A 14697-nucleotide genomic window follows, 5' to 3' on the forward strand; every position below is an offset into this window, starting at 1 on the left:
TACTCTCTTTGATCCAGCAATTATGCTACTAAGATTGTACCCTATAGGTATATTAGCAAGTATACTCCAAAGTATTATGTATAAGAATTCTCACTGAAGCATTTTAAATAAAAGAAAAAACTGGAAACATTAATGTCCATCACTAGAAGACTGGTTAAATAAATTATACTCCATCCATGTGATACAGCAGGTTAAAAGAATAAGATATAGCCATACACAAGGGTCTGGAAATAATTGCAAAATTTGTATTATCAAACAAAAGTACAATGAGTACAGAGTGCTTCTGTTTGTGCAAGTTAAAAAGCATAATATATAAATTCTGTGGGGTTACCAAGGATCTCCCCACTTCAGAGAGACAGCCTGGGAGAAGACTGGCTTTGCATTTTATACCTCTATGTACTGTTTGCATTTTTTGGTCATGAGTATAAATTGCTTTTATTGAATATATTACCTACATTTCTCAAACAATGGTATAGAAATATATCTGCTAACATGGAAAGACATTCAGAATATACTGCTAACAAGTTTCTTTAAGAGATGGGGTATCTTGCTATGTTCCCCAGGCTGGACTCAAATTCCTGGGCTCAAGCTATGCATGATAGCTAGAGCTATCAACCTCAACCTCCCAAGTAGCTGGGACTACAGGCACCTGCTACTGTACCTGGCTAGAATTTTTTTAAACTGGAAAGCATACATGTACAATGAAAAAGATCTGGAAGGATACACATCAAGGTGCTGCTGGCAGTTCTCTCTGGGTAGGATTGTGGTATATTCTTCCCACCCGTGTGCTTTTTCTGTAATAGTCAGGGATGAGTTTTTATTAAAATAGCAATAACAACAACAATAATAACAACAAAAAAGAAAGCTTTTTAGAGAAGGAAAAGAAAGAGGATTCAGCAGCAAAACTGGAACCTACAGACAAGTGAAGGCAAAGCAAAGCTAGCCAGAAACTGGGAAGAGTAGGGGAGGCTGCACAGAACATACCTGCCTGCAGTAGACATCTAGATAAAGAGAAACCAAAACCAGAAGTACTGGAAATCCTTCTTCCCACAAAGTGCATGTGGTCTGCAACAGCAGTGACCTGAGGATTCCTGTCTCTCCTGCCTGGACCCAACTCTGAGGCTCCCTCACTGCAGATGATGAGGCTGGGAAGGAGGCTCCACAGCACAGCCCCAGTGGTGTCTACTTCCATAGAATGCTCTCCTCGCCATTCCCCCTGTTCCCCAGATGATCCTGGAAACAGGATAGAATGTGCTACTCCCAGGATAGAGAGGAGAAAATAGGCTCAGGATTATTCAGCTCCAAAGTGTTAGCTGGTCTGATTCCTAGTTCTGATCTAGAAGGTCTCCTTGTAGTTTGTTGGCATGAAGTACCTTCTAACTCAAGGCCTGGGTCCAGGGAGGCCTCTGACCACAGAGACCAATGCTTTCCCTTGTGTGTGACCCTAGTGGGTGCCTGCACCCCTGCACTTACAGTAGAGTGAGGTCACAGGTCTGTCTCAAGAGGCAGCGATGGCAGAGAACCCCAGGCTCCATCTAAAGTCAAGGGTACAAGGAAAAAAGCAGGCCCACATCAGTGGGTGGGTTCAAGTGTGTAAGCATAGATAATCATTTTCTACTTCTTCTCTAAATACTGCAAAATCTAACCTTCATTCCCTTCTTCTAACATCTTTGCATCATAGCCTTATCTTCTGCATTATACTACTTTAAAAATATTACCTCCCTAGTGTGCAGAGCAGAGTGGGCTGCAGAGAAAGCTACCCAGGAGAGGATCACAGGCTCCACAGAAGGCCTACATAACAGGGAGGAGACTCTCAGCCTGAAGATCATGCTGACCCAGCCAGGGAAAGTAGGAGGGCCTACTCACTCATGCAGTGAGGGAACAGGCTCCATGTGTCTGGGAGGAAGTCACCCGACAGGGAAGAGAAGCACCCACATGGTGCTTCCTCCATCCCAAGATGACAACATACCCTGTGTCTAGCGGACAGCTGGATGTCTGTCTACACTGTCTGGTTGTTGGGATTTGGTGACTACATTGCACAGGCTTCCAGGAACATGCTTTCAATGGAAAATGCCAACTCTAGCCACATGCACTCCTCAGTTACTGATTCACAGGGCATCCTTATGTCCCAACTGGGCCTAGAAGCTGTAGAATGTAATAAACACTGGCTCTGGAGTCAGCACTGCCTGGGCTTGAATCCTGCCTTCTGTCCCATCTGTCACGATGTGACCTCAACAAATTACTTCACCTCTCTATGCCCTGGTTTCCTCAGCTATCATATGCATTAAATGGGATGATGCCAATAAAATGCTTAGCATAGGGTATGACCCAAAGGGAGAGCTCAAGAAACACTGGCTAAGAATAATTCATCAGGATGTCTGCATACACACACCCATAATGCGGACAGAACACAATCACTATGACAGCAACAGGACCAAGGAACACCAGAATGATGGATGTGTTCCTAGCTGCATCTGCTGCACTCTCCCACAGATGAGTCTCATCATCATAGAGTGAAAGGGGCAAAGGGAGAAAACACAGACATTGAAAGTTGGGAAAAGACAGGCCAGAAGAGCCTGGGAGCCCTATTAAAGGTGGGGATTCACATTAGAGAAATGCACATCAAAACTACCAAGTGATACCATCTCACACCAGTCAGGATGGCTATTATTAAAATGTCAAAAAACAACAGATGCCGGCAAGGTTGCAGAGAAAAGGGAATGCTTATATACTGCGAGTGGGAATGTAAATTAATTCAGCTACTGTGGAAAACAGTCTTGAGATTTCTCAAAGAACTAAAAATAGAACCACCATTTGACCCAGCAACCCCATTACTGGGTATATACCCAAAGGAGAATAAATTGTTCTACCAAAAGACACATGCACACATACGTTCATTAAGCACTATTCACAATAGCAAAGACATGCAATCAATCTAGGTGCCCATCCACAATGGATTGGATTAAAAAAATGTGGTACATACACACCATGGAATACTATGCAGCCATAAAAAAAAGAACAAAATCATGTCCTTTGCAGGAACATGTACACAGCTGGAGGCCATTATCCTAAGTTAATTAATACAGAAGCAGAACACCAAATATCATGTTTTCACTTGTAAGTGGGAACTAAACCCCAGGTGCCCATGGACATAAAGATGGGAACAACAGACACTGGGGACTCCAAAAGGAGTAGGGGCAAGGGCTGATAAATTTCCTATTGGGTACTATGTTCACCATCTAAGTAATGGGATCAACAGAAGCCAAAACTCAGCATCACACAATATACAAATGTAACAAACCTGTACAAGTACCTCTTGAATCTAGAATGTAATTTTAAATTTTAAAAAAGGTGGGGATTCAGTATACTCCCCAAACCTCAGACAACCATACCAGCCAATTAGGGCGGGATATGTGCTAGGTGTGCACACACATGTATGCACACACTATGTGGAAGGAGAGGGCTGGTAAGAAGAGATGCAGAAGAAGGAGACAGAGAATTTCTGACATCTAAGCACTCTCCCTTTGCCACTGCACTAGCAAATATTTGTGAAAACAATCTGCAGAGAAAATGTTTGCCTTAGCAAAGAGCTTGGCTCCTGCTAAAGCAAAGCCTTAGCACATCCATCCATCTAGAAAGTGACCTCTTCAAAGGCTTCACTGGGAACCCTCCCCAGGGCTCCCTAAGCGAAGGTGGAAAGGCAGTGGAGAATATGCAGGGAAAAGAGAGCACAGGAACAGCAGAGAGGCAGAAGGGTCAAGGTTCAGAACCAGAAAGAATCAGCAGGACTCAGAATTGAGGCTACTGGGTAATGTCCTTCACAAAAATCATCATATAAAGACTATCTTTACAAGTCTTCAGAAAGAAGACTTGCTTGTGCCTTCAGAAACAGGCTGCAGGGAGACATAAGAGTCTCTGCAGGCTCCTGGGGTCAGGGACTTAATCAGAGAGAAAAAGCATGCCAAGGAACAGAGCAAATGCTTGTTGCTTTGTTGACCAAGAGGCTAGCACAGCACAGGTAGCTAGCTGGCAGGTGGGCAGCCAGTAGGTCCTCAGCTAATTTCCAGACACTGGCTGAACAGGAGACACTGAACAGAATAGCAGCCATGACAGTGCTTGAGCAGGGGGAAGAAGGAGGTGCTTTATTGCAAGGGAAGAAGGTGGCCATGACTGAATTTATCAATTTAAATGATCAGACCTATTTCCTAGTCATTCATCATCTTTCCTCAGGCTGGAACAAGTGGCAATGAAGATTTCTTTCCAGCTAGCTAAATAAACATGGTGGACTGAATATAAACGTTCATTTCTACTCCCTCCCAAAACCCCATTAAAATAATAGAATGACAAGCTCTAGCACAGAGAACATCTCCAAGAAAAATAAGTGAACCAACAGATTATCTGATGCATTGAGGACTGTTCTAACAAGAAGTAGTGGTAGAACCATACACTATGCAAGAGAAAAAGACAATTACTAACTGCCCTTCTGATTAAAGTTTTCTGATTTAAAAAACACTATAATTGTAATAGATGACTTAGTTAAGTTGTGGAAATTATATCTGGACAATAAAGACGAGGATGGCTGCATGTGTATAAGGGGAAAGTCTGCGAAAGCTCAATCTTATTCTTCTGGAGAAGTCAACACATAATATCTAAAACTAATAAATCAAAGAATAGCAGTTATATATATTATTTTGATAAATGGAGGTGAGTAGTAGATGAAGTAGCTTTTAGCTGGATCAGAACCAGGATTTTAATTCCTAAAGGATTGAAAGTGAGTGGCTCTGGAGCGCAAGACTTGGTGTGGAAAGGTGGAGCAGGGCACTCCTCATCATTACAAGCCCTGCAATAGTACATGACTTTTTTTTTTTTTTTTAAGACACAGTCTCGTTCTGTCACCCAGGCTGGAGTGCAGTGGCACAGTCTCGGCTCACTGCAAGCTCCGCCTCCCGGGTTCACGTCATTTTCCTGCCTCAGCCTCCCAAGTAGCTGGGACTACAGGTGCCCGCCACCACGCCCAGCTAATTTTTTTTTTTTTTGTATTTTTAATAGAGACGGGGGTTTCACCATGTTAGCCAGGACAGTCTCGATCTCCTGACCTTGTGATCCGCCTGTCTTGGCCTCCCAAAGTGCTGGGATTACAGGCGTGAGCCACCGCGCCCAGCCAGTACGTGACTTTTAAAAGAATGTTCATGGAACACTCAGAAAAAAACAAAAGTTTTCTTAATAATAACAAGACCTAGCTCAAGACCTAGCTCAGTTTGCTCTCCCCACCGCCCAAGTCTTCTTGGATCTCCTTCCTCTACTCTAGTGAAAATTACTGTCTGTACCATCCCCTTGGCAATCAATCATTTTCCACTTGGCAATGAGCTAAACTCTCCTATCATTAATTATCTTTCCACCTGTATCCCTACCTAAATCATAGCTGCTTCACAGCAGAGACCACTTCTCATAATCTTTGAGGAGTCTGCAGAAGACCAGGTGATTAGATCCACAAACTCAGAGGAGGTGCAGGAGTCCGGCTCCCCCTTACCTGCGTAGGCATTGGCCTGCTGCAGAAGGTCAGTGCAGGTGTGCACATCTGCAAACGCACGGATGCCCAGGCAATTGGTGGGATGCAACTGAGACTGCAGGAAGTCACAGCAGTTCTGCCGAACATCCATGAGCTGCAGCAAGCTGGCTGCCGGAAGCAGCACCTGCAAGGGAAAGTGACATTCTCAGACATTGGCTCCTACTGGCAGGGACTCATCCCCTTTTTCCTATCATATCACTTCCATGCTCAAGATCTTTTCATGGCTCTCCACTGCCTGCCCAATAAGTCCAAACTTCCTAGCCTGCTTTCCAGCCTTATTTCCCACTACTCTGCACTTCATGGACCCTAAACACCAGCAGACTCTCTGTATCCCTACAGCCATGCTTCCCAGTCTTTAATTCCCTGGGGATCTCATTAAAATACAGATTCTAACTCATTAGGTCTAGGATGGGATCTGAGAGCCTGCATTTCTAATAAGAACCCAAGTGATACTTGCAGTTGCTGGTCCACAAACCACACTCTGAGTAACAAAACTCTACACACACACACACACACACACACACACACACAAAATGGTTCTCATGCTGGGCTACAAACTGGAATTACCTTAAGAGTTTTAAAACTACTGATGCCTGGGTCTTGCCCTAAAAGAATCTAACTTAATAGGTATAGAGTGTGGCCTGGACATTAAGATGGTTTTTAAAGCTCCCCAGGTGCTTCTAATGTACAGCCACATTTGAGAGCCACTGCCCCACAACCTTCAGTGTACTGTCCTCATTCAGAAAGGTACTTAATGAATTATTAATTACTGAACATCTATGTGCCAGGCACTAGTTTAGGCTCTGGGATTCAGGGGTAAGCAAGAGAAACCAGATCCTATTCTCCTGGAGCTTAGAGTCTACTGGAACAAGATTCATCCCAAATCCCTCAGGACTCAAGCAACGACACTTCATTCTCCCATCGAACAGATACAAAGCAAAGAACATCTTTGGGTACATTCTTAGAGAAAGGATGGCTAAGTTTCCATTTAAAAGGTCACAGGACACATGACTACTTATACTATATGCTGGAAGACAGAAGTAATTCTTGCTCAGGTATATGTGCATGTGTTTTTCCTAAGGGTCAGGGAAGACTGGCTTGAGCAGGCCTGCTGGGTGCTCAGACAGCCAACCTCTGTCAAGTTTCCCTAGGACTTTCCCTCAGCTGCTGAAACCTACCTCTAGGTCAAACATACAAGACAAAAGGCCAAAGTCCTGTCCCACTTCAGCTCTGCTACCCTGACCTTCACCTATGGAAGCAGCAGATAGTCTGAGAATTATTTTCCAAAAAGAAATTTATTTTAAAAACACACTGCAGAAGAGCTTGATTTAAGGCTGCTTATCTTGGGGACCCCGGCATCCACTTCATCCCAGAATAATCCCCTTGCCCCAGTCCGTTGCTCTTAGCTGCTGCCCTGGCTCTGAGACAGAGTGACTGAGCCAGCTACACTCTAGCTGTTCCCATCCACAAGGGCTTGCCCAGGAAGATATGGGCTCCAGATGTATTTGTTTTCTTGATTCAGGACACTTAAAAAAGACTTCTTTTTTTTTTTAAGTGATTTAAATTCTGGACTCTGACTTTCTCCCAAGACAGGTCTGAGTCCTCAGCTCTGACTCTCATCACTTTTATGTACTCAGGCCAAAAACTCTGCCCCACTGCCCATTTGGGGGCTTTGTCCCTCCACTGGGGTTACCAACAGTCCTAGTTTTTCTAGGACTGGGGGGTTTCCCAGGACTTTCAGGGCTAAAAGTGGGACAGTCGGTCACCCTTCATTATCCCTGCCCACAGACAATAACCACCAAGAGCCTCCACTATCAGTGCTCGAACTCCTGAGCCAAATGCCTACGCTCAACAAGGAAAGCTGCTCCTACCCACAGGCTTACACTTCTCCCTCGCGACAGCTGAGTTCTAGAAAATGTGCTCCTTTTCCCTTCCTCCACCCTCTCTTCCACTATCCTATATCCCCAGCAGGAAAACAGTAAATTAACACCATGTCTGTGATATTTTCTGAACCACTAATACATTCCTGAGCAAGAAAAAGATAAAATCACCCTCTTCTGAAAGTTTTGGACTATAAATGAACACAGGTAGGATCCAAATCTAATCTAACCACCTGAACTCTCTCCCAACTAAGCAGCCACCATCCCCACTAAGCAGCCACCAACCCCACTAAGCAGACATAAACTGGGAAACTCAATTAACCTGTGAGCTTGCTCAGCCTGGCCGAACAGATTCCAGGACCAGATTAGTCTCTGCCTGCTAGTCAAATGGAGATCCATTAACCATTCTTGCTGAATGCACACCAGGAATAAAAAGTTCTGCCCCCAGTCTCCAAATGACCTCCATGACGCCCCCTGGCCAGTATCAGCTAGAGTTAGGACTGGAGTTAAGGCCATAGGTTGACCAATCATGCTGATTTACCTGGGACTTCGCCATTTTTACCGCTGAAAGTCCCCATTCCAGAAGGCCTCTCACTTCTGGGCAAACTAGGCTAGGTGTTCATCCTAGGGAGAAGTAACCTCTAACCAGTGACCCTAAGAAGCCCCGGAGGGAGAAGAAGCCATCAAATGTTGGCCAGCACACACCCTACTCAGAGGTGTGGTAAACTCCAAAAGGGCCAGATGTGAGAAGAGGCAGGAATTCAACAGCAACCCTCTCCCCATCACCCACCACCCAAGAGAATTTCTGAGAGTCCAATCTGCCCCCAGACTGCATTCCAGTGAGCTCCCCCACCCTATACACATACACAAGATCATGCCAGTGACACACAGTCCCTTCCCCCTTCCCCTCTTCCAAGGAGACAGCAGCACAGTGTGGTGCTTAAATTCTCAAGCTCATGACAACCAGCCAGAGAAATGAAATAATAAATATTTCCTGAATATACTCCTTAGGTTACAATTTCAATTTTTAAAACCTCCCTGGATAGAGCTATCCACATAGCTTTCAACTTCCCTACTGTTCACAATACCTACTTAGTAGGCAAAAACTATAAGGATTTCTACCACTCCACACACCTTATCCTGTTTGAGTCCTCTCCTACCCAAAAGCCTTCCCAAACTGACTTCCTAAAATGAATTAGGCTTCTGGTTTCTCTAATTGCTCTTTCCCTCTCTTTGACTATGAGACTAGCTTAGAGTCAAAGGCCCTTTTCTTCCTTCTACTTGCTTCATACAGAAAGGTATGGGAAAAAAAGTCAAGGAAATCAGAATACTGAAGGGAAGGCTTGGAGGCTGGAAGATGTATCACTGCTCAGACTCAGTCTCAGGGATAAATTAGGGCCCCATCCAATGGGGTTCTGGGATCTAGACACAAGTACAAAACACATTCCCGGAGGCTCTGAAAGAAAAAAGAGCAACACATCCATGAAATGACTGTCTTCAGTTCCCGCTCCTCACATCAACAGGACTTTGAGAGGACTTCCTTTTATCTTGCCTAAAACTCTACTCCTTCAAAGCAGCAGCAGTGACAAGACTATGAACAAGAGGCCAAGCGTGGGTCCTCAGCTCTGAAGCAAGACCATCCTCATAGAATCACTAAGGCAGTACCGCCTGGTCCCTGGAGGGAGGAGGCTGAGATCAGAGGAGTAGTTGGCCAAAACCACCCATCAGGATGGAAGATTACCCTAAGTCAAAAATCTTCTAGCTTGCCTTTTGCCACCTCAGCATTACAGTTCTTGGAAAACAGGCCCTGAAATGGCCCCCGGCAAAGAGTTTACAGGTTACCCTTCAGCTTGCAATGGCTTCCCCTCCATTTTTCATGTGCAGGCCCCGTTTTTTTTTTTTTTTTTTTTTTTTTTCCTCTCTCTCAGATAACATGAAAACATAGCAGAGGATATCCTGCCACAGAATTTGCTTCCTTTAGTAAAAACAAAAGGAAATGCCCTGCCTCAGAAAGCACCTTCTCCTGGAATTGCAGGGAGGCAGGGCCATGCACAGAGGGAGGGCACCAGCCAGGGGGCCCAGATTTTGGGGCCACCCAGGGTCTCTGCCCCAACCACACAGTGGGTCTGGCACAGAATCAGTGCCACATAAAGAAAGAAAGGAAAAGGGGTGGGGGGTATATAGATGAACAGGGAAGCTGATAGCACAGCACTGTGATTAAGTGTCATTTTGAATTTTGACTCCTCCACTTACCAGCCATACAACTGAGGACAAATTACTTAACCTCTGAATGCCTCTGTCTCCTCAAAAATAAAATGAGGACAATAAGGTTTGTTATGAGGATCAAATGAGAAAAATTGAAAGCAGTTAACACAGTGTTTGGTACATAGGAAGTGCTCAGTTGATGTTAGTTTTTATTATTGTAAATCATTATGAGCCAAAGTCAAGGTTCTGATCATTCATTTAATGAGAAACTAGAATTCATCATAGCCACAGAGCACAGTGAGTCAGTGGGGACTGGCTTCAGCTCCCAACTCTACCACTTACTCTCTATGTGACCATGGCAGGTTATTTAACCCCTTTGAGCACCAGTTTCTTCAACCTGTAAAGGAGGGATCATATTGGTATGGTCCAATGGGTGATTATAAAAATTGAATGGAATAATGCATGTGAATTGATGGGCATATGCTTGCTTATAAAAGTAAGTCAGTTATGACTGCTGGTACCTCCACCATGGAAGGGGAACTCAGGGTCTCTCCAAGGTATATGTGGCTGGGAAGCGACTCGGGGTATAGCTCTCAGCCATTTAACCAAGTCCCAGATCTCTGACCCTTGTTTCTAAGGCTTTCAGGAGAGCCCCAGTGCCTCCATGCTCATCTCCTCAGTGCACCAAATCCTCAATACCTCCTGTCTTCACAGACAACCTGTGACCAACTGCCTCAGCAGATACATAACAGCATGGAGAAGAATCCACATTTTGATCCAAACTCTCTTCTTCCCAATCTTTTTTTTTTTCCCAGAGACAGAGTCTCGCTCTGTCACCCAGGTTAGAGTGCAGTGGTGCAATCTTGGCTCACTGCAACCTCCGCCTCCCAGGTTCAAGTGATTCTCCTGCCTCAGCCTCCCAAGTAGCTGGAATTACAGGTACCTGCCACCACGCCTGGCTAGTTTTTGTATTTTCAGTAGAGATGGGGTTTCACCATGTTGGCCAGGCTAGTTTCAAACTCCTGACCTCAGGTGATCTGCCTGCCTCAGCTTCCCAAAGCGCTGGGATTATAGGTGTGAGCCACCATGCCCAGCCCCTTCCCAATCTTTTTTGTTTTTTCTCCAACATCACCCTTGACCTAACCACAGTTTAAAGTGAAGAGGTTAAAAGTCCCTAAACAATGAAGTTCAGAGAATTTTCAGTTTGGTGAAAGCATCCATATGCTGGGAGGGTGACATAACCCAACCTCATAAGACAGAAGCTTCTGGACTCAGGACCTCCAAACAGTGAACATTATGTCCACACAAACTATACCTTGCTTTATGTACCTCTTAATCCTAACCAGGCAATAAGGATCCAGAGTAAAATATCTTCTAATTATCTAAATTTGGAAACACTTTGTATTTTACAGGAAAAAAAAAGTTATTAAATAAATACATGATGAAAGGAGCAAAGAGAGCTGGTCCCAATTATAGAATTCTATTACCTCCCCTCTACTCATTTTATACCAAATTACTTTGCATTTACTGTTCGTACCCAAAAGTTATTGAGCTGTTTGAATTCTGAGATGAGATGATGACCTGGGGAGAAGAGGAGTCACTCAAGCTCCCAGCTTTTCCTTCACAAGATTTTGAACAGACATGAGTTAAAGACTTTCTACTCCCAGGGTCCAGGCTCATTCAGGGATATCATGGCCTAGTGGCTAGGAGCATGGGTGCCCAAGCCAGGAAGGCATGAGTTTGAGGACCAGTTGGCCCACCTCCTGGCCATGTGGCCCAGGGCAGGTCACCTGACCTCCCTGGAGCTTTAGTTTCCTCTTCAGTAACCAACTGAATTGTTGTGAGGGTTAAATAAAATAACACTGTAAAACGGTGGGTCCTGAGTGTGCAATACACTGAGCTATTAGTGAGCCTGAGTTTACCTGGACATTCTCTTCGGTCACCTCGATTTCAGCAGTATAGATGTAGTCAATCAGCTTACTCAGTGTCTGCCCATCCACGTCCTTGATTTCTATCTTTTTGGCTTTACTCTCAGACATGTCACCTAGAGTTTACAACAAAAACAAAAAGGTCATATGGGATATGTTTACCTTCCACAAGGCCTCCTGCCCTGTCTTGGAAACATAAAAGCACTACCTGGGCTCCAGGAGGCAGCAGAAGGGATTCAGGCGCAGAAGAGGATAAACCAGGTAATATCAAAGTCACATCAACTTTGGATGTGTGATCACCTACAAACCTAGCCTTAAGTATTCCTTACTCTATCTATTGCCCACTTCCATTTTGAGGGAAAATCTGTGTGCAATCACTCATTTAACCAACATTTACTGCAAACTTCCATATACAAGGCCAGACAAAGTGAACAAGATATGCACCTGTCCTTAAGGAACACAAGTCTAGGCCTGTCCTTAAGGAACACAAGTAAGGCAGATATATAAAAGTGTTTATAAACAGAGGTGACAACAGCTTAGTAGATAGAGTTATACACAAAGTATTGTGATAACAACAACAAGTAACATTTCCTGAGAGCTAACTATGGCCATACACTGTGTTAAGCACTTTAAAGTCTTTTAATCCTCGCAACAACCTATGAGGTTTATTACTATTATCACCATTTTACAGATGAAGAAACTGAGCACAGGAGGGTAGGTAATTCATTTTGCCCACAGTCACACACCTAGGAAAGGCCAAGTTGGGTGGAAACCCAGGGAGTCTGACTCTAGAGTCCATACTTGTAACCACCATGTTATACTAAATCCCAAGAACACAGAGGAGGGAGCAACAAATCTCTCCTGGGAACTCCAGTCAGGCATCCTATTAAGAGGTCACATTTGAGTGAGGCATTAGAGGATGAGGAAGAGTTCTACAGGCAGCAAAGGTGAGGAAGGATGAGCTGAATCTGGAATCCATTCGTGCAAAGAGAGGAAAGTACCAAAAGAATAAATTTTGGTAAAATGGCAAGAGGTTGGTGTGGCTGGTACATGGAGTAACAGTAAGAAGAAGGAAGCTGGAGAGGTAAATAGGGCCAGGACCTGACAAGCCCTGTAAGTCACGTAAACAATCTGGGACTTTATCCCAGGTGTAGCACCACTGAGAAGTTTTCAACAGGGAAATGACATCAACAGATGGGCATTTTTGAATGAAATTTTGGATGCAGGGTAGAAGCTAGATTACATGCAGGGAGAACAGCTGGAGGCCCTGATAATAATCCAAGAAAGAAAGAAGGCAGGGCTGTAAATAACGGCAATAGCAGCACCACATTTCCACAGTCCTGAGGCCCCTTGCCTTCAGCCTGCACTCTATATACAACACACGGGTTTATCTAAAGCCAGGCCCATTCAACAAGGGCTGCTGATTTCAGGAAAGACAGGCAACACATGTCTTTGTAGACTGAAATAAAGGGCAACCTGACTGCAAGAAACAAGAGATCCAGAAGCCTTAATGTGAATGTGAATGTGAATGTGAAAACAGAGCCTGGGTGGTTGTTTTCTCTCTGTGGAATTCATACACCAGAGCCAAGAAAATAAAGTACAGTACAGCATGTGGGCTGCAGACACCCACCTCCAAGCTGCACGGACTGCACATGATTCCTCCACCAATCCAGAGTCCCATCCTGACACAGTTCTAGAGCTGAATGACTCTGGAACGGAGAGGAAAGTAACGGAGGAGACATTCCAAACCCTGCCTGCCCCCTTAACTGCCAGATCAGGTGGACCTGAGACCCTCCACCCTGGTCTCTCTTCTCTGACTGCCAGTGGAAGCCCGTGAAAGGCCTCAGCACAGTGCCCTGGGGCAGAACGAACAGGTAAAGAAAAACAGGGAAAAATAGTATATTCCTCCTCCACCCATAAGACAGGCTCCATAATCTCTCTCTTGAGTTTATTGAGACACACAAACAAAAACATGCATACACAAGGAAATCAGAAGTTAAGCTATTAAAAAGTTCATTGATGAGCGTCCAGTTGGTAATTATACTGCAAAAGATAATCAAAGATAGCCGATTCTTTTTTTAAGGAGTTAGCCCTCAAAAAATAAGACTAAAAAAATAGAGCAGCCGCACTGTAAGAACCAAGGGATTCAGAAGCCCTCACAGCAGTGTAAATCAGAGCCTGGGCTGACTGTTTTCCACCTGTGGAATTTGTGGTTGAAAGTCAGGTTAGGGTTTTGTAACTTTGGGGTAAATAAATGGAAACTCCTGGAATTGTAAGAAAATATTTTTCTATATGTGCAAAAGTTCACTTTTTCTAGGGGGATGACAGGTCATTTTTATCAGATTCTTACAGCTGTCTATGATTCAGAAAAGTTTAAGACACAGTTTTCTAGACAGTAGGTCTTTAGGAGACTTTTCCTTGCTCCTTTACGTGACTCTCAAATTTCTAATTTTCTATATAAAGTACTTAAAACTTAAACAAGCAAGAAAAAAACGATGTGAAAGAAAAACTAAGGGCTCAAACACACCACTTATTTTCTGAGAAAGCTTGTAGAATCCAATCTTATTATCTTTTATGAACCAGCAAAAATGACTACACCAAACTAAGACTTTAGTTTAAATGGGCCCTAAAAATACTCATAGTAATAGTCACTACTGTATACCTGACCTTCTGCTAAGGTACACTAATGTGTATCTGACCCACATTATTTCATTTAACCCTTGAAACAAGTCCAGGAGGTAGACAGTATTACTTCCATTTTACAAATTATAAAACTGGCATTTCTTTTTTTTTTTTCGAGACGGAGTTTTGCTCTTGTTGCCCAGGCTGGAGTGCAATGGCACAATCTCAGCTCACCGCAACCTCTGCCTCCCGGGTTCAAGTGATTCTCCTGCCTCAGCCTCCCAAGTAGCTGGGATTACAGGCATGTACCACCACACCTGGCTAATTTGTTTTTTGTTTTTTTTTTTTTAAGTAGAGACGGAGTTTCTCCATGTTGGTCAGGCTGGTCTTGAACTCCCAACCTCAGATGATCCACCCGCCTCAGACTCCCAAAGTGCTGGGATTACAGGCGTGAGCCACCGCATCTGGCCAAAAATGGCATTTCAAAAGGGAT

The 14697-nt window shown here is 44.2% G+C and overlaps 1 protein-coding gene across 17 annotated transcripts in view; it reads right to left on the reverse strand.

Moving 5' to 3' along the window:
• The window catches only part of KLHL3 (kelch like family member 3), a 272614-nt gene that overhangs the window by 67840 nt on the left and 190077 nt on the right, over positions 1-14697 (reverse strand). For all 17 annotated transcript variants that reach the window (XR_001903805.3, XM_031666792.1, XM_031666790.1 and 14 more), the window contains 2 exons: positions 11577-11698; positions 5531-5693 (listed from right to left, as the gene is read on the reverse strand). Coding sequence is in view for 16 of the 17 variants with exons in the window: in XM_031666792.1 (XP_031522652.1) it covers positions 5531-5693; positions 11577-11698 (285 nt within the window). In the remaining variant the exon portion in view is untranslated. The remainder of the gene's footprint in view (positions 1-5530; positions 5694-11576; positions 11699-14697) is intronic.

Source organism: Papio anubis, chromosome 5, assembly GCF_008728515.1.
Source record: "Papio anubis isolate 15944 chromosome 5, Panubis1.0, whole genome shotgun sequence".
NCBI classification, from domain to species: Eukaryota; Metazoa; Chordata; class Mammalia; order Primates; family Cercopithecidae; genus Papio; species Papio anubis.